This window comes from Orycteropus afer, unplaced genomic scaffold, assembly GCF_000298275.1.
Source record: "Orycteropus afer afer isolate SDZICR_OR568_19922 unplaced genomic scaffold, OryAfe1.0 scaffold00041, whole genome shotgun sequence".
In the NCBI taxonomy this organism is placed as follows: domain Eukaryota; kingdom Metazoa; phylum Chordata; class Mammalia; order Tubulidentata; family Orycteropodidae; genus Orycteropus; species Orycteropus afer.
Window position 1 is genome coordinate 2,769,555 of NW_006921628.1, and position 22,153 is coordinate 2,791,707.

Below are 22,153 nucleotides of genomic sequence, written 5' to 3' on the forward strand. Positions count from 1 at the left end.
TCATAGCGACCCCTCCTTGGGTTTCTGAGGCAGTATCACTACGGAAGTAGGATTGCCTAACCTTCCTTCTGAGGAGTGGCTGGTGGGTTTGAACCACCAGCCTTCTGGATAGCAGTCAAGTGCCTTAGGCACTATGCTACCAGAGCTCCTGAAGAAGATCCATAGGCCTAGGGTAATATGGCTCTTTAAAAAAAAAAAAAAAATGGTTGCCATCACTCGTGGCAACCCTATGTGTCAGAGTAGAACTGCAGTCCCAAGGATTTTCAATGGTTGTGATCTTTGGAAGCAGATCACCACCAGGCTTTTCTTCTGCAACATCTCTGGGTGGATTTATGGCAACATTGTGTGCCTTTTTTTCTGGGAAGAGAAACATTAACATTCAAGAATCAATGGAGGAGAATCCAAATTAATCACTTGTGAGAAGATGCCCTGCCCTTCTACCATAATCGTGTAGGGTAGAGTTGGGAACCTGTTGCTGAGGTACAGGAAGGGTGTGGTGGGCATTTTCCAATGATGAGTCTTGAACTCACCAACAAAACTAATCATTGATGTAGTAACTCTACCACTGAAAGTGGGCTCTGTGCTCCATTTTTACCTATTTTGGGAATAGACCTGCAGCATTACCCCATGAGCCTGCCAGCCTGCTTGTTTGATGTCCTCTGACTTCCTTCTCTCCAGTTAGGATAATTCTTCCTCTAACAACCAGTTCCATTGACACTGGCATATTTATACACATGTCCTTCTTGTTCCTGGTGGCAGTGCACACCCACAGAGTTAGGAAATGATTCTAAGTTTCCCTGCAGTAAAAAAGACAATGCTCAATATTCAGTCATGGGAAATGCTCTCTCCTTCTTCTTCCTCTCTTTCTTGACTTTTTGGTGAAGTCTATGGTTCTTCTGTGCCTGAAAACTCCCAGATGTGTGATTGAGCCCATTCAGTTGATTGTAATGGAACTGAGGCTTAGTTAATACAAAGCCTGTGTGTAATTTGGGAGTGTCATGCCACATACACATCAGCACACAAAGCTATAAATTCTCAGAGCACTTACAGTGCAGATAGGGGTTCTCTGCTGGTCTACACTGGCTCCTCCTGGGGTGTTGGTAGAGGAAGGCTGTTGCCACCAAGCTCTGTTCTGCTGCACTGTATACACCTTCCTCCATTGCACACCATGAATGATAGTAGTTCCAGGAGTCTGGAGGGAATACGTGGGTGTGTTAATTCTTCATTCTAACATTCAGAGATTGCAAATCCCAACTAGCTCCAAGAATGAGACTTGCAAAAGCATCAACTTGGTAGTGGGGAAAGAATTGCTAGGACTCTAATGACCTGAAGATGTACAGGTTAGGGATAAGAAGCTTTACAATTGGCTATGACCTCTCCTCAAGGGGCCAGGCAGTTTTTTTCTTTCTCAACAATGAAATGCCTGTGGACAAAATGGAAATGTTCCTCAGAAAGTGGTTCTGAGAAGGTCGGACTCTCAACTGCAAGAATTTTATAGTGCTGGAGAAGAGGACTGCTACAGCTCCCTAAACAGGTCATCCAGGAATTATAAACAATTCTTTTTATTACTCTTTAGGAAGCCTGTTCACAGACTGTTTCTCTCTATATGCAGTAGCATTTTAATCACAAGGGATTGAGTGCAGATTACTGCCTGCTCCATCCACAGTAGTGCTGTATGTGTGTGTGTGTGTGTGTTTCATTTCCTGCATTCAGTGGGTATTACTCAGGCCCATGGAAGCATTCACATCTGCTTGCTAGTTTGCTTTGTTATCCCATAGCTTATCACAACCCTTAAGACCTTTTCCATTTTGATGTCACAACAGTCCTGAAAACGTACTTTTTGCTCTGTGAAAGGCAGCCCTTTCAGTTCCAGGAAGGAGACTGCATCCGCTTTCATTTCTTCTCTGATGTTTGGGCGCACTATTGACCTATGCTTCCCGGTGTGTCGTCTTTTCTTCCCCACAGACTGGAGACTTTTTCGGTGAGGTCGAGGGAGCTGTGATGAATAAATTGTTAACAATGGGCTCCTTTAAAAGGTAAGGATTTTATGGTTCCCTGTGTCCCCACCCCCACCCCCACCCAAAAAAAAGTTTGCCTAAATAAAATAAAACAAACCAAGGTCAAATAAAGCAAGCCCAGACTTGACCCCATGGCTGGTTTCTGCTTGTGTTCATGCTCCAGAAGATCTCGCTGAAACCTGAAGCCTCTTGCATGAGTGTTAAGGGTCTTAGAAACTCAGCTCACAATGAGTTTCCTGTTCACCCAGCACTGAGTTGATTGGAGGCCAATATTGAAGTAGGTCTGCACTGTGATGTGATTCTATCAGTCTTAAGAAAGTCACTGTGAAGAAGTAGGAAATGTTTTTACCTGGTCAGAAAGGAGAAGGGTAGTTTATCTTACCTTGACGTATCAGGGGAATCTTACTGGGAAACTGGAACACAGAGATTGAAGGCCTTATTTGGAGACATGTTGATACACTTTTAGAAAATCAAGTGAATAATCTTAAGACCTGTACTCTCAAATGGTAGTGGTGATTGTTGTGTGCCATCAAGATGATTCTGACTCATACTGACCCCATAGAAAAGAGGAGAACTGCCCCATAGAGTTTTCTGTTCTGTAATCTGTATGCAAAAGACCTCTTTCAAGTGCTGAAGAGCAAAGATGTCTCCTTGAAGACTAAGGTGCACCTAACCTATCTATGGTATTTTCAGTCACCTCATATGCATGTGAGAGCTGAACAATGAATAAGGAAGACTGAAGAAGAGTTGCTGGTTGTGAGTTTTGAGTTGTGGTGTTGGCAAAGAATACTGAAAGTACCATGGACTGGTATAAGAACTAACAAATCTGTCCTGGAAGAAGTACAGCTGGAATGCTCCTTGGAAGTGAGAATGGCCAGACTTCATTTCACCTACTTTGGTCATGTTGTCAGAAGGGACCATACTCCAGAGAAGGATATCATGCTTCATAAAGTGGAGGGTCAACAAACAAGGGGAAGGCCCTCAACGAGGTAGACTGGCACAGTGGCTACAACAGTGGGCTCAAGTATAACAAGGATTGTGAGGCTGGCACAGGACCAGGCAGTGCTTTGTTCTGTTGTACATAAGGGTGCTATGAGTCAGAGACAACTCACTGGCACCTAACAACAACAACAACAACAACAACAATCTGTATGGGAGCAGATCACCAGGTCTTTCTCCCACAGAGCAGCTGGTGGGTTTATACTGCTGACCTTAGGTTAAAACAACCCAGTGCTTAACCATTGAGTCACCAGGGCTCTATAATCTAAGATGGAGGCACGTTAAAGCTTGCTGCCAAAAGAAAACCCAGACTGTGTCAAATTCCACATGTGACAGGTACTACTCAACTGGGTTGTGAGGACACCTGTTGACCCCGAACAAAGCTTGTGTAGGATGTCTTGCTCCCTGTCCCATGTCCCTTGTGGGCAGGCCAGCCATGCTGTTGAGAACAAAAGTTGTGGGAAAAACCACCACCCCATGAGATCAGGATGTCAGTAACGTGTCTCCCTTTCCTTGGCCTCCCAGGAAGAATGGCTGCCTTTGAAGTGGTGCTTTAATGGGAGTATTTGATGCTGTTAAATATATAATACCAGGAAACACAAGGATGGACCTCTAGCTTGTCCATGAGATCTAGTGCACATTGGCTGCCAGTGGGAACACCAGTCCCCAGTTTATTACTACTCACTCCCTCCACCCCGTGCCAGCTGAATGGCCAGGAAGTGTTAGCTCAGGAAATCGGACTTTTAAGCCAGTCAACAAGACCAACTGAGCACTGTGCTGAAAGCAAGGAATTCAGAAATGATGACCCAATTTTTGAAATTCCATAGCTTGCTTGTGCCAGAAGTGGGGAAAAAAAGAAATGATATTAAAAAAAAAAAAAAAAAAAAGCTGGCACAATTCCAGTGATTCTGCAGTCTCGGCCATACTCCCTTGTTCTCAGGCCTGCCTGGAGCACATTGTGCAGTCTGCTTTGATTCTCCTTTCAAAATTCAAGTCCAGTTTTCTTTTTCTCTAGGAGTCATCACACACATGCTTGTGAACCAATAGTGCTTGGAGCTGGGCTTGGGTTGCTGTGGAGTTTTCCACGACTCCATAAAGCTTCCCATGGCAGCTTCTGGGGTGTCTGCCATCCAGGGCACCACTAATGTTTCATATCTTTATATGAATATGTACATTTGCATCATGTTAACTTGTTTTCAACATGGTGGCAGGAGGAGACAAAAGAGGAAGAGTAATCACACACGTGTTTCTCATTTGAAAGCATATTTTTCAACTACTTTAACAAAACCCTCTCCCCGCCCCACCCGTGGATATTCCTTTCAAACTGTTTAATAGGAGAAAGAAAGGTCATAGGGCAATTTAAAATTCCAAGTCTTGTCCTTCATGTGGGTGAAAGTATGGTTGGTATGAATCTTGAACTTCATTTTACTACTATTAAACCCACTGCCATGGCATCGCTTCTGATTTGTAGCAACCCTATAGGACAAAATAGAACTGCCCCTAGGGGTTCTAAGGCTTTAAGTCTTTACAGAAGCAGATTGCTTTATCTTTCTTCCATAGAGTCACTGGTGGGTTCAAACCAGTGACCTTTTGGTTAGGAGCTGAATGTTTTAAACTTTATGCCACCAGAGCTCCATTTTACTACTATAGTAGCTAACATTTTTGACAAAAGAGAAGGGCCGGAAACTATTCAGTTATAACAGCAGCTGCTGGCATCCATGAACTCGATAATGAACCTCCTGGCCCTCTTTGAAGGCCCCCTTCATGAGGCTAGTAGAGCAATGAGAGTAGGTGTATTGGGTTCAAAACTAGACCCTGACTTTTACTGGCTACATGACTTAGGATAAGTCATCTCTCCAAGCTTTGGTTCTTTACATGGAAAATGAAAATGATAGTTACAATTACTTCCAAGGGTTGGTGTCAGAGTTAATGAGATAATAATAACCAGAAAATGCTTAGCACAGTGCCTGGTATATATTAAGAGCTCAATAATTGCTAGCTGCTGCTGTGATTTTTGTTGTCATAGATCTTTGCTTGGTCTTGGCTTTGCTTTCTGCTTGTCACAGAGTAATGATTCTTCTGTGTTCACACATCTCACAACAGGCCTCCTGTGACACCTGGGAGGGGTTCTGTAGTGTCGGAGGATAGCAGGCTGACATTACCCAGCATGCAGTGCTAGCCTGGAGCATAAGGTAGACCATCACTTCCTTTCTGAGAAGATCTGCCTTTCAAAAATACTGAAAGGATATAGCCAGAATTAACTTGGCAGCACTCTGAAATAGAAGTAGTATACCATGATAAAGGAAGCCACATCAAAACATAGGGTGCAAGGAGGCTCAGTTGCTTTGGTGACAGGATGAGCCCGGGAAAAGCCTAGGAACTAACTACTGATCTGACCACCCATCTCAGCATCCAGGACAATGCCTGGCTACCACAAGTTTCTTGAATTGATTTGCTTATATTGTCCTAAAGAAATAAGTTCCACACACAAGAGACCTACAAACCATCCCTTTGACAGCCTTCCCTTTGTCTTTATCCTCTGGTTCATCTTTGCTGCCTCTTTATGTAGGGAAGTAAGGCCTTGCTTGCCTATGTAGCAGTGGGACCTGTCCCCGGTTGCTCTGACCACTCACCTGGTAACTTGAGGATTGTTCTACTTAGCAGGACCATTTGGAGGGAAAGACCATCCATTTCTGGCTCTGCACTGCCGTGTGGAAGGGAAACTAATGATTGGTGTGAACAAAATAATACTTGGAGAGAGTTTTAAGAAAGTTCCAGAGCAATGTGAGTGAAAACAATCTGTTGCTGTTATGTGCCGTTGAGTCAGACCTGACTCATAGCAACCCCTCCTTGGGTTTCTGAGGCGGTATCACTACAGAAGTAGATTGCCCAACCTTCCTTCCTAGGAGTGCCTGGTGGGTTTGAACCGCCAGCCTTCTGGTTAGCAGTCAAGTGCCCTAGGCACTACACCACCAGACTTCCTGAAAACAATCTAGAAGGCAAAATGGATCACTCTTGATCACATTAGCTGAGTTATTTGACCTTATTCTGTCCACCCAAGTTACATATGACATAGTATCCAGAGGTCAAATAATATACTAATAGCTTTGGCATATGACAGTAATGATAAAAGTGGCTACCCTCTTGGAGCACCTATCACACACCAGGCCTGGATTGAGCTTGGTAGACATCTTCCATTCCTCCCATAAACTCTATGAGACTGGTATAAACAGGACTGGCTAAGTAATTTGCAGGGTCCACTGCAAAATGAAAATGTAGGGCCCCTTGTTCAAAAAGTATGAAGAACTTCAAAAGAATAAAAGCTAATCATTACAGTAAGCATGAGTATTCTAAACGCAGGACTATGTTTGACTGCACAGATTGCACATCCATGAAGCTTGCCCTATGTGTGAACATTCCCAATTTATAGATGGAAATAATGAGGCTTGGAAACGTTAAGAGCTTGCTCAAAGTTTCTGTGGATCACAGCTGGGTTTAATCATCCTGAAGTCTGAGCCCAGACAGAATTTTCTAGCTTCTGCTCTTCACCTGGTTCTGTGCACAGCAGGAGCTTCCTTCAGGTTCATTTGAAAGGTAGAGGATAGCTGAGGGAGATGTTGGCTTAGCTGTGTCTTATCTGGGCAAGCAGGACTTTCAGGGTGGGAGGCCAACTGAGTGATGAGATTACTCTGATTTCTTTTAGCTGAAGTTGATAAATCCTTAGACCAAGCCATGTTCCCAGACTTTACATGTTTTCTCATATGATACCATATGCCTGATCAGCTTTCTTTGTATTTAGAACAGAGAAAATTCTTCATTCTTATCATGGAAAGTAAGTGGACTCCTTAAGTAGTGACTTATTTAGGATTTTTCATTTTTGTAATTTTCCTTTTCACTCATATTCATGTCTAGTAAAAGCTTTGCATTCATGTTACTCGAAATCCATACTCTATGGTTATTTTAAGGGGACATTGGTGATTCAGCAGGAGAATTCATGTGGGAGACGTAGATTTTCCATGCAAATACAGCTCACAGAGAGACAACAGCCATGTGTTAATGGAGGCTTGCATGTTGCTTTCAGCAGAACTTGAACAGGTTTCAGCAGAGCTTCTAGACTAAGATGGACTAGGAAGAAAACCTTTTCTTCTAGAAATCAGCCATTGGAAACACTATTCCATTGTGCATGGGGTCATCATGGGTCAGAGGCTGACTACTCAACAACAGCTAACAACACATGGTTCATTTTGCTGTCATTGGGGGTGACATGTCCCTTTTACCACTACTAAAAGAAAATCTAGTTTCAAAATCCTTTCATTAGGATTCATTTATTTCTCCCTCTCTCACCCCCACTGATGCAAACTCAATATTGTCAAATATCCAGGGTATACATGCGTGTGAGGGTTGAAGTACAGCTAGTCAAAGGTGAATATCCAAGGTTCCTGACAGCACCACTGTGAAATTCTAGGCTCGGAATAAGATTTCAGGTTGAGCTCCCCATTCCCTACTGTGTGACTTTGGAAATATTCCTCAGCCTCTCTGAACCTCAGTGTCTTTCTCACCACAATAGGGATCTCTAGGGATTTTGTTAGGAGCTCTGGTAGCATAGTGCCTAAGGCACTTAACTGCTAACCAGAAGGCTGGCGGCTCAAACCCACCAGCCACTCCTCGGAAGGAAAGTTGGACAATCTACTTCCATAGTGATACGGCCTCAGAAACCCAAGGAGGGGTCGCTATGAGTCGAGTCCAACTCGACGGCACATAAAAACACAACTACAGGGATTGTGTTAGAATCAACTAAAGTAAGATATATAAGATGACTTACAAACTGTAAGGCTTGTGCATTATATTTCCAAATATCTGAGAGCTTTTATTCCCTACTTTTTTAAGTTTGTTACTGTTTCCACTGACGACTCTCAAAGCATGGTTGCTACACAGCAGTTCCCTCCACAGCATACTTCGGGGGTGGACCTCTAGGCCTGGACTCTATTGTGCATTAGCATCCCCTGGGGAAATTTTAAAACACACAGGTGCCCTGGCTGCATGCTAAGTGATTCCTAGTCAATTGGTCTCGGATGGAAACCAGGCATTAATGCTCTTGCAAAGCTGCCCATGTGATTCTTATGTGCAGACAGGGTCAAGAATGATTAAAAGCATCTGAGTACCACTGCATATGACCACTTAGGAGTCATTTGACCTTTGGCAAATTTAAATCAATAACTTTCAAGTTTTCTCTGCAGCAAAATGGGACTGAAAGAATCAGTCATATATCTGGAAGTGAGAGTTAAATGCAACAATGCACCAGTGACTGAGGGGTCTCCAGCTTGAGAGTACACACACACTTACAGCCTGTCCTCCTGAGCATGGGAGATCGATGTCTCCCATTGTGACCACAGAGGAGAGGCTTGCAGAGCCCTGTCAGCTGACATGGATAAGTCAAAGCCCAAAACATGGACTCGTGCTCGCCACCTCTCTGATCCAGGACCTCTACCACCTTCTTTTCTCTCCGTTTCTCCTCCTCTGTTAGACAATCCAGAAAGCAAGCAAACATGACTGACTGGATCCCTTTCTTAAGACAGAAAAGACCCCCAACCCATCTTTCTGATATTTGCTTCTCAGATTATCTTCAGGGATCTGCATCCTTCCATTGGGTGTGGTGGTGGGAGTGGAACCATCTTCAATGTCTTGGCAATGGTTTACTCTGTTAGAGGTTCCAGGGGGACTATTCTGGCACTCTCTACCCCTGGCAGAGCAAAATGCACAAAATGCACACTAATCTCAAGAACAAAACTCAGGTTTAATCTCAAGAAGAGATCCTTCCTTCTACAGCCAAACTCTCAGCAGACTGCTAATAAGACACGAACAACAGTGTCTCTTCTACCCTCCTCCCATTTCACCACCTCCTTTCCCTATACCTGTAAGTAATAGTAGGAGCCTTGGTGGTATAGTGGTTAAAGCACTTGGCTCCTTACTGAAAGGTCAGCAGTTCAACCATACCAGCTACTCTGTGAGAGAAAGAGAAATCTGCTCCTGTAGAGATTACAGTCTTGCAAATGCTACAGGACACTCCTGCTTTGTCCTATAGGGTGGCTACGTGTCAGAATCAGCTCAATGGCCATGGGTTTCTTGGCTTTGTAAGCAATAGAACATAGCTCCCCTGTGTTGAGTTGGGCTTTAGCCTGGAAACCAAGTGCTGGTTGTTAGGTACACGAGACAAGTGTGATGTTTAGGACATTTGAACCAGGGAAGACTGAAGGGGAAACTGAAATGAGTTTAATATGAAGCCCAAACAAAGAGGAACAGGCCTCTAAAAACAAAGGGAGAAAGAAATGCACACAGAAGCGTGAAGGAGTAGCTGTTGCTTCTATCAAATATCCAGAATGTGAGCACTTGCCTAGAAATTTTGCTTTTACTAACATTTCTGTGACGTCTTCACTGTTCTTTGTGTATATAAGTTTTGCTTGAGGAAGGGAGAAAAAATCCATATATGTACCTGGCCTCTGGCTCGCTGGGCTAGAGTTGACCCTGACTCATGGCAACCACGTGTGTGTGTGAGTAGAACTGTGCCCCACAGGTTTCAACAGCTGACTTTTTGGAAATAGATTGCCAGGCCTTTCTTCCAAAGCATCTCTGGGTGGACTGGAACCCCTAATGTGTGCTAAATGTTTGCATCACCAAAGTACTCCAGGAGAAACTTCTCAGTAATACTTGTTTTGCTTTGGGACTTACCAGTAGCCCCTCTCTTTCTTGGCCCTGGTCTTTTTTTTTTTTCCTGTGCCTGGTACCACACGCCTGAGCTCTCATCCCTCCAAAACTACTCATACTTTCCCTGTGGGGCCTGGTGAATGTTCTCCTCACCCTGCCCTACAAACATTCATTAATGTGGTAGACTTTGTACTATTTCCTATAGTGCCTGCCTCTGCTATTTAATCGCTTTTTGTCTTAGCTATCTAGTGCTGCTATAACGGACATACCACATGTGGGTAGCTTTAAGAAACAGAAATTTATTTTCTCACAGTGTAAAAAATCTATTGCCACTGAGTTGATTCCATCTCATAGCAACTCCACAGGACAGAGTAGATTTGTCCCATAGAGTTTACAAGGCTGTAGATCTTTTATTGAAGTTGATTGCCCCATCCTTCTCCGTGGAGCAGCTGGTAGGTTTGAACCACCAACCTTTTGGTTAGCAGCCCATGTTTTGACCATAGCACTACCAGAACTCCTCTCTCACAGTTTGGGAGGCTAGAAGTCCAAATTCAGGGTGCTGGCTCTAAGGGAAGGCTTTCTCTCTCTGTCGGCTCTGGAGGAAGGTCCTTGTTTCTTCTGATCTTCTGCTCCTGGGCAATCTTATTGCTTGGCATCTCTCTTCCACTGTCTCTGCCCTTCTGTCCTGTTAAATTTCTTGTCTATCTCAAAAGAGACTGACTGAAGATACATGCTACACTAACCCTGCCTCCTTAACATAACAAAGACAACCCATTCCCAAATGGGATTATATCTGTGAGCATAGAGGTTAAAATTTACAACATACATTTTTGGAGGACACAATTCAATATGTAACATCTTTCTAAAAAGCTGACACAGGTGGAATTTAGGACTTGGACCATTTTTACCTGTCTCTACACAGTGGGACTCCCTTGGCTTGATGGCAGTAGTCAGAGAGCTTTCCCCATCTTTGGTAATTTCATTATATTTCTTTGAAATACCCTGGCCCTGCAGTCTAGAGAGTGTTAAAGGAAAAGTCTGTTATGTTTGGATGGCTGCTTTGCTTTAATGCCGAGTGCCCCACAAAGGTTTAATACTCAACAACTCATGTAATGAGTGTAATGGCTTCTTGGCTTCCTGTTGACCTGACCATTTACACAGAAGTATGCTTTGTCAGAGGTGGCGTTGAAGAGAACAAGAAGACAGATTGGCTTGGACAAGTGTATTTCTGGGCCAAATTCTCTGGAATGCAGAGGGATGGGGATTCCAAAGGGCTGCTCTTTAAAATCCTAAAGCTGCTGCATGAAGACCCCTCAGTTACAACAATAACAGTAACTGCCCTCATCTTTATTGTAAGAGCAGCAGATCTCATGTATTGAATACAGGGAAGGCCTTATTCCAAGCATGTTACATGCATTATCTTAATTAGTCCCCATAACAACTCCATGAAGTCATTATTATCATGAGTTCCACTTTACAAAAGAGGAACTGGACAGGAGGCTCAGAGTGTTTCAGTAAGTTGTCCAAGTTCATCCACAGGAGTAAGTGATGGAGATGGAATGTGAACTTATGGCTCTGGGATTCCAGAGGATATTCTTCTAATCATCACATGTCCTTTCTCATAGTTAGAGCAGACTAAAGTATCTTCTACAAAGATTATTTTCTTTTTCCTAGCACACTTGTATTGACTCAAGAGTTAGGGGAAGAAAGTTTTTGAATCCAACTTAAACTCTAGTATATCTCAGTTGGGACCTGGTTCTGCTACAAATAGTAGAAAACTCCAAAATAACAAAGACTTAAAGAACACAGGAGTTATTTTCTCTAAAATATGAAAGGAGTCTGAAAATGCTAATTTTGGGGTCTTATGTTGTCATCATGGACCCAAGACTCCAACTTTTCTCTTTACCTTCCTTTAAGCTGGCTTTCTAACTGGAGATTACTTCGTGATCCAAATTCATTGCTGAGCTCCAGCAATTGTACCTCCAATCCAGGCTGGCAGGAGGCAGATTCAGGGAGGTCCAAAAAGCCAAGGCAAATTTCTTCATTAAACAGCCTCTCATACAATAATTGTGCTTAGTCATATGGGTCTTACCTGGAAATTATGCATCGTGAAAAGCCAGGTTCAGCTGCTAAGACGGAAAAGGAGAATGAATATTAAAATAAAAACAGTTGCTGTTGCTCCAGTTCCAACTCATGGCCACCCCATGTGTGAAGAATAAAACTGTTCTCCAAAGGGTTTTCAGTGGCTAATTTTTTGGAATTACAGTGGCAGGCCTTTCTACTGAGGTGCTTCTGCGGGGGCGGTGTAAACTGCAAGTGTTTAACCATTTTCACACCTCGGGACTCCTAGAACGGAGGTTAAAACCAAAATATCAAACTCACTGCCGTGGAGTCGGATCCAACTCATAACGACCCCTCCTTGGGTTTCTGAGGCAGTATCATCACGGAAATAGATTGCCCAACCTTCCTTCTGAGGAGTGGCTGGTGGGTTTGAACCACTAGCCTTCTGGTTAGCAGTCAGATGCCTTAGGCCCTACTATTAACAATCTCTGCCACATCCAGCATACCCCAGTTTGTTTCAGACCACTTAAGTCTGCTAAATATTGAATACCTGGATTGTCCACTTTGAAAATCTCCAAGAAATGAGACTGTGTTCACAGCTCCTTATTTTCATCACACCCCACATGCCCAATATAGTCTTGAACAGAAATAGTCACAGTCAATATCTAAGTCACTGTCTATATGCCTTGTACCACCCCTTCTAATCAGTTGTTAAAAAAATCTATTGGCTTTGATTAGTAGCAATAACGTAATAATGATGACCCCAGCAACAACAATGTGCCTGGTAGGTACCAATGTATAGTGAGCCTCTATGGTACACCCTGCACTGTGCTAAGCACTACACAGGCATTGTTGTGGTGCAGTTGCTGTGAAATAGAGACATGGTTCAATGAGCTTGGCAGAGCCCAAAGAAGCTCCCCCAGCATCCAAGTTTCTCACCTCAATTGGCTTTTGCATTAACTTATTCCCCAAAGCAGAATTCAGCTGTTTCCTTCTATTTCCTCCTTAAACAAAAAGGCAAAAGAAATGTAATCTTTTTGAGGTGGGATTGTGATTCCATTTTCCCCTTTTGTTTTAACAAGTAAAGCTAGTTTTCACAGGGCCAGGTGAATGGGCAAATAAGCCAGCAATGCATGTTTCCCTCACCCCAGGATCAAAGTAAATGTGGCAGAGAGAGCAACATTCAGCTTTGAGTGGAACCCCAGATGCCACATTACTTTAGAGACTCTCCCTCCTGGGCTCTGGGGCAATAGTGCCTCCAGGTTGACTGGTAATTCATAGTGCTCGAGGTTGGCAGATGACACCTATCTAGTTGATGAGTCAAGGAAGCACCCTGAAGAATGTTCAGACTGGGACTGAGCCCCAGGAGATATGTCAGGTTGTATGCATCCCCGAGAAAAAACACATACAAGAAATCAATAGCGAGTGAGGTGGACTGCATTCTAAAATTCATGGCTATCAACACTGGCTGCACATTAGAATGACTCAGTGAGCTTTAAAAAAATAAGTGATACCAGGTCTTTAACCTAAACCAATTCAATCTTGGGAGCCAGGGCTAGAGCTCTGGTAGCATAGTGCCTAAGGCATTTGACTGCTAACCAGAAGGCTGGAGGTTCAAACCCACCAGCCACTCCTCAGAAAGAAGGTTGGGCAATCTACTTCCATAGTGATACCACCTCGGAAACCCAAGGGGGGTTACTATGAGTACGAGTTGACTCTACCGCAGTGAGTTTGGTTTGATATATAATTTTTGAAGTTACCAAGGTCATTCTAAAAGGCAGCCAGAGTTGAGTGAGATACACTGTTTTAAACAAATACTAACTTGCATACTTGCAAATGTGAGGGACTTAGGAATTGAGAGTAAGTTTACATCCCATTTTCCAGATTTTTCTGATGAGGCCCTAGCCTTAGAGATCCTTAGAAGCAGGATGTCATTTAGGAATCTAAGCTTGGGAAGCAGTTTAAATGCATCAGATTTGAATAATGAGAGAGCTGGACAGTTTCTTTGCTTATTAGCATCTAATAACCTTGAGGAGTCCCTGGGTAGTACCAAGGGTTACCATGCAGTGCTGCTAATGCAAAGGTTGGAAGTTATAAGAGGGAGCTTGGAATAAAGGCCTGGTGATCAACTTCTGAAAAATTCAGCCATGGCAAACTCTTGGTATCACAGCCGATCATGAGGAGAATGCAGGCACAGGCAGCATTGTGTTCTCTTGTACATGGAGGTGTCAAGAGTTGGGAGCCGAGTTGACAGGAGCTGACAAAACAACCTTAGACTGGTAACTTCACCATTCTTAACCTTGGTTCCTCACCTACAAAATACAATCATACCTCTACCATTGGAAATAATGCCCACTTTGCTGGGAGAACAATTGATTTTTTTTTTTTTTTTAAATCATTGTTGCTTTTATTACCAGAGTGAGATGTGGATGTGATCAATATTGGCAACTTCGATTCTATATCATCAGCACTTGCCAATGAAAGGGCATTTGTTGCTGGTAGACCCTGAGCTTAATCTCCAGAAAGAGTGAGCCTTTCTCATGGCTCGCCTCTCGGAGTTCTGATTGGCCCAAGACCCTGTGTGCCAGGCTCCTGACCAATGCAACCACATGAAGCTTATTCTCTGCTAATGATGTCTACCCACCAGTGAAACTCGTTTTGGTGATTTCCAGTCAGAGGGCTCAAAGGCAGTTGGGCCAGGGTCATTTAACCTCACCTTCTCAGCTGTGGTAGGCACACAGTGCTGGTCTTAAAGAACAGCCCAAATCAGTAAGAGCTTGATGTGGAATGAGACGGTGATGGATGCAGGAAGAGGAGGAGAGCGTATCTTGGATCTTCTATCAGCACCAGCAGGTTGAGCTTTCTACTCCCCTGGCTTTCTGGGATATTAACAACCTGTAATGGCTTTCATGGTGACAATCTCTTTGTTTATTAAGAATTTACCATATTCTTGGCCATCTCTCACCACGATTTTTCCCTTGCAAGTTGCAAGCTGCCCCAGAAAACCCATTTTATAGGCTAACAGACAATACCTATTTTTTACTCTACAGTAGTGAATCATTACCCCTTCTTACTTTTAGATTTTAAATTGTTTGCTAATGTGCCATGGTGGGTCTCTATGTCAAATGCCTCCCTTGTCCTGCTTTTACTGCTGTATTTGCAAACATTAGTATGTTTCTTTATTGATTTTAGGAAAACTGTGTAGTAGAATGAGCTGATTTGGTGAGTCATTGAAGGGAGGATACCTCATGGGTACATGCTGTTGTTACGTGCCATCAAGTCGGCCCTGACTCATAGCCACCCCTCCTTGGGTTGCCGAGGCAGTATCACTACAGAAGTAGATTGCCCAATCTTCCTTCTGAGGAGTGGCTGGTGGGTTTGAACTGACAGCCTTCTGGTTTACAGTCAAGTGCTTTAGGCACTATGCTACTAGAGCTCCTTCATGGGCACATAGTAGGTGTTTAATTAAGGCTGACAAGCCTTAATTAGCTGAATTTATGCCTTTGACATTCCACATGCAAATTCTTAAATCTTTTTCTTGCACATGATTTCTGATTAGCTGGAAAAGAGCAGTCTCAGGAAAGTGACTTTATATGACTCCTACTGTTGGAGTTTTGGTGGTGCCATGGCTGTTAACCAAAAAAGTCGGTGGTTTGAACCCACTAGCTGCTCTGCGAGAGAAAGATGGAGTAGTCTGCTTCAGTAAAGATTTGCAGCCTTGAACACCCTATTGTGGTTGCTATGAGTCAGAATCGACTCGATGGCAGTGGGTTTGGTTTGGTTTGTTCCACACTGGGTCTGTCCTCCGTAGCTTTACTGGGCACAGGAACACAGGGCGCTTTGGGCTTTTTGTTTTTCATTACCTTGAGTTCTTCTTCAGAGACTCTACTTGCCTTGTGTGAAAGTTTCAGAGACCCTGACAGTGGTGCTAACGTAAGTCAGGTCCTAGGCTGTGGGCTATGGCTGGAGTAGCCTGGTGGTGATGCCATGGGGATTAAGGCATATTATCTGAAATAAGAATAAACTGCTCGCTGCTGAGCACAGCAGCGCACAGCACCAGTCTTGGGCCAGGCACAGTTCTCAGGGTTTATTTTAGAGCTGAATGAAAGCAGGCAATTATCATGTTCTTTAACTATAATCAGCCCAACAGGATACAGGTAGCCGCAAAATGTAGTTATTTAAAACAGTAGCAAAATCACTTCAAAAAGGGTAATAATCTGGAAGTCCCTCTTTCTGTAACATTTACTTAAAGCTATCTAAGCATGGACCAGACTGGAGAGGCTTGTTTTGTGACCTTCTCGATGGCAATATTATCAGGAAAGCCGCCTTTGAAGTGACAGATGGCAACCCTGGCCTGGGGACTACCCTGGACCAATTTCTCTTAGTCCCAACCTGTGGGGTAGAGCCTTTGAGACCGATCCAAGAATCTCAAGCATCCTGCCATCTGTCTGTGAACACAGTGATGATGCATGGGGAGCTCACAAGACCAGCCTTCCTGGTGCAGCCTGGCCTGGGGACCCCATGGCAGGTTGGGTTGAACGTCTGATTCTGGATGTTGGTTATAAGACCTGGTTTCTGGCACACATTTCTTGTAAGACACTGGGATGAGGCACAGATCTGTCTTCTAATTGTTTCCTGGAATCTCTTAGATCCTGCTGCTGAGCAGAGTACACAGAAAGGTGTTCCGTTTGCTCCCCATCTGATTCTGGCTCTGATTTGCTATATGCGTGTCTTGGTCTGCCTCTTTGTAAAATGGGAAGATTAGAATGTGTCCTAGAGGGATGTACTTAGAAGAGAACTTTGCTAATTGTTGCTTAGTAGACAACAGCTATTGTTATTATAATCATCTCTGGTGGTGTAATGAATAAGGCATTTTGTTGCTAATCAGAAAGTCAGTGGTTCAAATCCACCACCAGGCACTCCGCAGAAGGAAGATGGGGCAACCTACTTCTGTAAAGCTTTACAGCCTCAGAAACCCAGTGGGGGTCACTTTGAATCAGAATCCACTTGATGGCAGTGGTTTTGGTGGGTTTTTTTTTTTTTTTTTTTCCATTGTTATTATGGTCTTTGTTTAAGAAGCCCAGTGTTGTGGATTGAATTGACTCCCCAAAGTGTTATGTTGAAGTCCTAACCCCAGCATCTGTGAATGTGACCCTATTTGGGGAAATAGGGCTTTTCTTTACAGATGTTGTCGGTTAAGGAAATCATACCTGAGTAGGGTGGGTCCTAAACCTAATCCCTTCTGATGGCATTTTACAAAGAGGAAGAACAGTCATGGAAATAGTGACAGACAAGACTCCATGTGGAGAGTCATCTCCAAGCCACAGAATGCCTAGAGATGTCTGTGGCTACAGAAGCTGGAAGAGACTAGGAAGGGTCTTCTCCTAAGACTCTGCCAAAAAGACAGCACAGACCTGCTAACTCCCTGACTTCAGACTTCTAGTCTGTAGAACTATGTGAGAGAAGATGCTTCTGTTCTTTAAAACCACCCACACTGTGGTATTTTGTTAGGACAGCCTGATGAAACTAAGGCTACCCCCTGTCTATCAGTTTGTCACACCGTGGTTGCTTATGTGTTGCTGTGATGATGTAAGCTATGCCACCAGAATTTCGAACACCAGAAGGGTTGCCCATGGTGAACAGGTTTCAGTGGAGTTTCCAGAATAAGATATATGAGGAAGAAAGGCCTGGCAATGTATTTCCAAAAACTGGCCAATGAAAACCTCTGGATCACAACATAATGTTGTCCTATATAGTTCTGGAAGATGAGCCACCCTAGGTGGAAGGCACTCAAAAGACAAGGTGGCCATAGTAATGCACTCAAGCATACCAGTGATAACGGAGATGGTGCGGGACTGGGCATTGTTTTGTTATATATAATGTTGCCCCGAGTTGGAGCCAAATTGATGACAACTTAATAACAACAAGGAAACAAAGATATCCATGAGCAGATGTTCCCACAACATCTCCTGATAATCCCAGCACAGCTTCTGTGGGTCCTCTGTATTGTAGTAACAAAGGGTAGATTTTGTGCTACACCATGTGTGACAATGACGTAAAAACCAGGAAGCTTGTCCCTCCTCCAGCCAGCTAAGTAAACCCTGGTCTGTTCTCATTGCATTACATGTGATCCCCGTTACTTACCAATGGCAAAGGAAAGCAATATAGAATTTTCATAGCTGCAGCTCTTTATCTGCTGAATGCTTCCTCTGTGTCAGACACTGTACTAAGTGCAATAGGTACACAATGTCATGCAATTCTCACAACCACTGTAAAGAAGCCATTGTTGTCATGATTTCACTCATGAGGAAACAGGCATAAAGAGGGTAAAATAACAAAAATAAAACACTATGACAAGGAAACACATTAGGGATTGAGCTCAGGTGTCATTGACTTGATGCTGACACTTTAGACATTAAGTCCCACAGTCTTCCTTGGGGCTTCTGGGAATAGTGCAGCTAATAGAGACCAGACAACAAAGAATGGAATCAAGCTTCTGTGTGAGGGTCATAACACTATATGGTAAATTTCAATGTGCTTCCATGTGCCTTATTAAAATCTCAGAATAGCTCTGAATGACTTCATAGATAAGAAAATTAAGCCTTAGGAGAGGATAAGCAACTTGCTCAAGATTACAGCCAGAAGAAATGGCAGAGCCAACCTTTAAAACTAAGGTTGTATGGTGTCTGTGAATGTAGGACTCCAAGTATACACATGGTCCTCTCAACGCCATGCTGTTTTCCACCCAGCTCTAGTGCAGGTATCAGTTGTAAGGACAGTTAGAGAATAGAAAAATGATTAAAGCAATAAAAATTCTCACCAAAATCCCAGAAAGCCCTTGCAGAGGCTCACCTGATGAATATGGACATGACGGTGTGGTAAGCCATGGCTCAGTGAGAGTTGTCTATTGTGGTTGACAATTCATTCTGCAGAATAGCCCGGTGGCTGAGGTAGTGTCAAGACTGCATCCACTATGTCCATTTCTGTGAGAACCCTCCCAGCTTAATGGTTGTCTGGCCCATGGGCTTCATTTCTGTCATGATAAATAAAGTGTTGTCTTGTGTCTGCTGTGAGGGGAAAAAGCCAAAGGACAGTTGGAATGCAGTCAGTTGCTTGGTGTGACCCTTTTTACTATGGTCTTTGTGACTCCTACCAAATGATTGGGGAGGACTATGCAAATGTGAGGTACTTGTAGCCCACCAAGGGAATTGGAGAGTTGGCTAATAAATAAAGTGATGTCACCCTTCTGGGAGTAAGACAGGTATGTGGAACTCTAACAGGAAGACTGGTCAGTTTTGCCATCCCCCTAGGCTTAAAACGAGCCATCCTAGAGATGAAAAGAAGGGGCATCTCACTACCATCAAGAAAGAGGAGTTAGGAGTGGAGCTTGTCCTTTGGACCCGAGATTCCTGCTCTGAACCTTCTCTACCTAGGAGACAGAGCTGTAGTACTTTCCTGAGATAGTGAGAGACAGCAAGGAACAGTGGCAGAAAAAGGGCAGCACCAGAACCTTGACACCCAGAAGGAGAGAGCAAGGTGGGCTTCTGGACACATGGAGTGAGAAAATGGAGTGCCTTAGACATGAGGCTTGCTAGCTTGCTAGCTTTCTAGCTGTGCATTTATCAGCAGAGCTAAAACAGCTGTGTAACACTTGCCCAACCAAAGCAGAGGTCAAGATGCAGTAAGACACAAGCCGAGGGCTAGAGAGTAGTGTGCCTGCAGGCACTGCTGAAAAGAGGTTGTCCTGATAGAAGATCTGTATCCTGAGGAGACTGTTACCATTTTGATCCTGAATTGTAACCTACTACTTCCCTAAAAAAACCCATAATCATGAGTATTGGCTGTGAGTTCAGTATGGCCTTTGCAACAAATTGCCAAACCGAGCAAAGGAGTAGAGAGTTGTGTGGGAAGAATGGTTGGCGTTAGAATTGGTTTTAAAAGGTTGGAGGATGGAGGCATGTCTGACTTCTTCCTCATAGGAATCAGCCTTGGGCTACTATTCTTGATCCTTCTCCCCCTTATAAGTTGGAGGATGTCAGGCACCTCCCTCACACCAGTTTTTATAACAGTGAACCAAGCTAGAGATGCTCTAGTAAGAAAGAGGCCTTGTGGTTTGCTGGGGGACTCTGTGACCGCTGGTGTCCTCTGGGGCTTTGCTCCCAAGGGGTGTTGTATGTCATGGTCAGGGGTTGGTTTCAGTTATAGTTTAAAAAAAAAAAAATGATATGGCATCTGACCTTTTCATCTATCTCTAGAAAGAGAGTGATAATCAAAATCAACATCATCCCAAAGCTGATTCCTATGAGATGCAGGTCAGGCATACTTCCACTCTCCAACACTTTTAAACAATTCTGACACCAGCCATCTTTCCCATGACACTCTGTACTTCTCTGCTGGGTTCGGTAATTAATTGCAGTGGCTGCACAGAACTTAAAGACCATACTCCCAGTTATGAGGTTTATTAGGGAAGTAACAGGTTACAGTTGAGGATTATGATCAACTTGGAAGTAATAGGAACAACTCAAAAGTTCTTCAATCAGGACATCATCATCATAGCATGCCTACAAGCCACCAAGTCCTGCTTAGGCCTGGCCTCTGCTACCAGGCCCTCACTCTCAGCCTTGATTTCAGTGTTGACCTTCTCTCTTGGCCTCAGCTTCCCTTGGGCAAATGTTACAAAGCTCTCCAACTTCACTGATAAGTGTCTGGAGGCACCCCAGTCCACTGGGAATCCTTCTGCCTGAAGACACTAAGCTCTTTTGCTCCATGGGTCAGCACACCTAGCCTGCTGACCCATGCTGCTGCTCTCACGTGCTGTCTTCAGTGTTACGGCTCTCTCTCTGTCCCCTAGGTCTACCAGGTTCTGAGTGCAGGGACTTTGAGTACAAAGGAAACACTCTGCTCCTGGCTCTTCTTGATGGTAGCGAGGTCTTCCTCCAATCTCTGAGATTGGTTCCCTTTAAGCCTAGTGGGATGGCAAAACTGACCAATCCCTTACTAGGGTTCCAAGCATCTTATTTGCTTTAACAGGCTGTCCAATCCTCTTGTGGGCCACAGCATCTGATTTGCATATTCTCACCCAGTCTTTTGGTGAGAGTTAAAAGACCACGGCTAGAAGGGCCATATAATAGCAATTTATTGCATCACAGTCACTATTTGGTCAAATGTGGCCAGTTTTCTACTTGATACCCATAGATAACTGTTTAAGTCATATCTATAATGTCTCTAACTGCTGTAGATGAAGGTGTCCTGGTGGCACAGTAATTAAGTGCTTGGCTGCTAACTGAAAGGTTGACAATTAAAACACTCCAGTTGCTCTGTGGAAGAAAGATGGGGCTGTCTGCTTCTGTAAAGATTTACAATCTTGGAAACCCTATGAAGGCAGTTCTACCCTGTCCTGTAGTATCACTGTGAGTTAGAATCCACTCCATGTCAGTGAGTTGGGTTTTGATTTGGCTGTTCAGATGAGGAGGCCTGCACATCATGCTTTGCAGTTGACCTTCTGCTTCTCAGTGTCATCATCTATTCAAGACTGATTTATTCAGGCATTCATTCATCGATCTGACCTTTTTAAAACTGAATAGCTTCTCCATGCTGGGCACTGTGCCAGAGCTAGGGATCAGTGGTGAAGCAGGTCCAATATGTGACCCATGGAGCTATTTTTTTTCCCCTAATTATGGGAATATATAAAATTTTACATTTTAATATTTTTAAATATACAATTTGGTGCTACTAATAAGTTTCAAAATGTTTTGTAACCTTCACCACTATCTACTTCTGAAATTTTTCATCACTACGAGAGAAGCTGTTCCTTTTAAATGATAACTCTCCATTCATCTCTTCCACTAGCCCTTTTGTGTCTGATTTATTTCACTCAGGATAATGTTTTTAAGGTTCAGCCATATACCGTAGCATGTATCAAAACTTCATTTCTCTGTGTGACTAATACTCCATTGTGTGTATGGACCACATTTTGTTCCCCACTGAGTTTTATTCTAGTGTACCACATTAAATATGTTCAACATTAAGCATTGTTGAACATATTTAATGTGTTTAATTGTTGAAAGAATTCCTGAGAATTTCATCCAACCATTTAAAAGGGCGTGTATTGAAGTGTTAAGATCACACCTCAAGGAGTGATGTAACTCAGACTGGAATTTAAGTATCTGTCCTTCATGGGGCCAGGAATGTAGCGAGGAGCTGAATGGCGGGATGGGACTGCATGTCTCCTTTACCTATGACTTTCAAACATGGGATGAGATGTTCACTCCACCTAAATGCTGTAATGTGCTCCTAGAACCTGCTATCCATCTTGACTTTGTAAAGTTGTCGATGGAAAATTAAGATACCTAGAAAATTAAAAAAAAAAAAAT

The 22,153-nt window shown here is 43.5% G+C and overlaps 1 protein-coding gene across 1 annotated transcript in view; it reads left to right on the forward strand.

The window, feature by feature from the left end:
- Positions 1-22,153, forward strand: part of CACNA2D3 (calcium voltage-gated channel auxiliary subunit alpha2delta 3) — a 1,513,414-nt gene that overhangs the window by 1,395,015 nt on the left and 96,246 nt on the right. Inside the window, exon 31 of the mRNA XM_007937248.2 lies at positions 1,966-2,036. Coding sequence (XP_007935439.1) covers positions 1,966-2,036 — 71 coding nt within the window. The remainder of the gene's footprint in view (positions 1-1,965; positions 2,037-22,153) is intronic.